Source organism: Octopus bimaculoides, chromosome 30 (genome assembly GCF_046866305.1).
Source record: "Octopus bimaculoides isolate indiv1 chromosome 30, ASM4686630v1, whole genome shotgun sequence".
In the NCBI taxonomy this organism is placed as follows: Eukaryota; Metazoa; Mollusca; class Cephalopoda; order Octopoda; family Octopodidae; genus Octopus; species Octopus bimaculoides.
This window is the reverse complement of record NC_142957.1, coordinates 3,590,596-3,593,095: the sequence shown is the minus strand read 5'-3', so window position 1 is coordinate 3,593,095 and position 2,500 is coordinate 3,590,596. Positions and strand designations below refer to the sequence as shown.

General features: G+C 35.0%; 2 protein-coding genes across 14 annotated transcripts in view; one reads left to right on the top strand and one right to left on the bottom strand.

The window, feature by feature from the left end:
- The window catches only part of LOC106867080 (acyl-coenzyme A amino acid N-acyltransferase 1), a 224,087-nt gene that overhangs the window by 136,117 nt on the left and 85,470 nt on the right, over positions 1–2,500 (bottom strand). The gene's annotated exons all lie outside the window — the stretch shown is intronic.
- Positions 1–2,500, top strand: part of LOC149130136 (uncharacterized) — a 173,129-nt gene that overhangs the window by 115,674 nt on the left and 54,955 nt on the right. For 11 of the 12 annotated variants that reach the window (XR_016239196.1, XR_016239195.1, XM_089346170.1 and 8 more), the window contains 2 exons: positions 293–364; positions 1,780–1,851. Coding sequence is in view for 10 of the 12 variants with exons in the window: in XM_089346170.1 (XP_089202296.1) it covers positions 293–364; positions 1,780–1,851 (144 nt within the window). In the remaining 2 variants the exon portion in view is untranslated. The remainder of the gene's footprint in view (positions 1–292; positions 365–1,779; positions 1,852–2,500) is intronic. The other variant, XM_089346176.1, reaches the window with a different exon arrangement.

Sequence of the window (2,500 nt, the reverse complement as noted above, 5' to 3'; positions counted from 1 at the left end):
CTCCTCCTCCCCTCCTCCTCCCCTCCTCCTCCCCTCCTCCTCCTCATATCCTCTCCTCCTCCTCCCCTTCTACTCGTATCCTCCCCTCCTCTTCCTCCTTCTCTTCGTCATTATCATCATCATGTTCATCATTATCATATTCATCATTATCATCATCATCATCATCATCATCATCATCATCATCATCATCATCGTAATCTATTTTATTCCTTTCATTCAAAGCCACAATGTTTGATCTTGTATCACAATTATTTTCCATATAATCTATTTTACTCTTTCTTTACTGCTATAGATTTCTTCAATCCAACAACATTGCAACTATCGAACCAGCTGCATTCACGGGGCTTTCGAATTTACAGACATTGTAAGTCCGTTCAGTTTCTTGATATTACTTTCTCACAATGAAATATTTCTTGTCATTTTTTGAATTCTTTTTCTCTTTTCATCTTCTCGATCAACTTTGTTTGATGTCTTTCAGTTGTTGTTACTTTTATTATTGTTATTGTTGTTGTTGTTTTTGTTGTTGTTACTGTTGTTGTTGTTGTTGTTGTTGTTCTTCTTCTTCTTCTTCTTCTTCCTCTTCTTGTTCTTCTTCCGCTTCTTTCTTCTTCTTCTTCTTCTTCTTCTTCTTCTTCTTCTTCTTCCGCTTCTTTCTTCTTCTTCTTCTTCTTCTTCTTCTTCTTCTTCTTCTTCTTCATTTTCTTCTTCTTCTTCTTCTTCTTCTTCTTCTTCTTCTTCTTTTTCTTCTCCTTCTTCTTCTGTTAACTTCGTCTTTTTCTTGTTGTTGTTGTTGTTGTTGTTGTTCTTCTTCTTCTTTTTTCATCATCATATTCTTCTTCTTCTTCTTCTTCTTCTTCTTCTTCTTCTTCTTCTTCTTCTTCTTCTTCTTCTTCTTCTTCTTCTTACTCCGTTAATATCTTCTTCGCTCTTTTACTTACTTTATGCTTCATTTATTTCTCTTTCTCTTTCTGCATCTTGTCCTTCGCCTCTTTTCACTCTTTTTCTTGCAACTATCAAACCAGCTGCATTCACGGGGCTTTCGAATTTACAGGAACTGTAAGTCCGTTCAGTTTCTTGATATTACTTTCTGACAATGAATTATTTCTTGTCATTTTTTGAATACTTTTTCTCTTTTCATCTTCTCGATCAACTTTGTTTGATGTCTTTCAGTTGTTGTTACTTTTGTTATTGTTATTGTTGTTGTTGTTTTTGTTGTTGTTGTTTTGTTGTTGTTGTTGTTGTTCTTCTTCTTCTTCTTCTTCGTTTTCTTCTTCTTCCTCTTCTTTTTCTTCTTCTTTTTCTTCTACTTCTTCTTCTGTTGACTTCGTCTTTTTTCTTGTTGTTGTTGTTGTTCTTCTTCTTCTTCTTCTTCTTCATACTCCGTTAATATCTTCGCTCTTTTATTTACTCCCTTACTTTATGCATCATTCATTTCTGCATCTTTTTCTTCGCCTCCTTTTTCTCTTTTTCCTCCACTTCTCTCCTTTCCTTTTCTTTCTCTTCCTCTCCTTTTCTTTCTCCTCCTTAATATTTCCTCCCCTCCCCTTCCACTCCACCCCTACTCCTCCACCCCTACTCCTCCTCCTCTCATCCTCCACCACTCCTCGTCCACCTCTCCTCCTCTACCCCTCCTCCTTAACTCCTCCTCCTTCACCCTTCCACCGTCATCATCCTCATTGTAATCTTTTTTCTTCCTTTAAATTCTAAAGCCACAATGTTTGATATTGTATCACAAATATTTTCCATATAATCTATTTTACTCTTTCTTTACTGCTATAGATATCTTGAATCCAACAACATTGCAACTATCGAACCAGCTGCATTCACGGGGCTTTCGAATTTAAAGTATCTGTAAGTCCGTTCAGTTTCTTGATATTACTTTCTAACAATGAAATATTTCTTGTCATTTTTTGAATTCTTTTTCTCTTTTCATCTTCTCGATCAACTTTGTTTGATGTCTTTCAGTTGTTGTTACTTTTGTTATTGTTATTGTTGTTGTTGTTTTTGTTGTTGTTACTGTTGTTGTTGTTGTTGTTGTTCTTCTTCTTCTTCTTCTTCTTCTTCTTCTTCTTCTTCTTCTTGTTTGTCTTCTTCTTGTTTGTCTTCTTGTTTGTCTTCATTTTATTATTCTTCTTCCTGTTTGTTGTCTTCTTCCTCTTTGTCCTCTTCTTCCTGTTTGTCTTCTTCTTCTTCCTCTTCTTCTTCCGCTTCTTGTTCTTCTTCTTCTTCTTCTTTTTTCTTCGTCTTTTTTCTTCTTGTTCTTGTTCTTCTTGTTCTTCTTCTTCACCTTCTTCTTCTTTTTCTTCTTCTTCTTATTCCTGTTTGTCTTCTTCTTCTTCTTCTTCTTCTTCTTCTTCTTCTTCGTTTTTTGTTGTTGTTTTTGTTATTGTTGTTGTTGTTGTTCTTCTTCTTCTAGTTCATTTTGCAGTTCTTCTTCTTCTTCTTCTTCTTCTTCTTCTTCTTCTTCTTCTTCTTCTTCTTCTTCTTCTTCTTCCTGTTT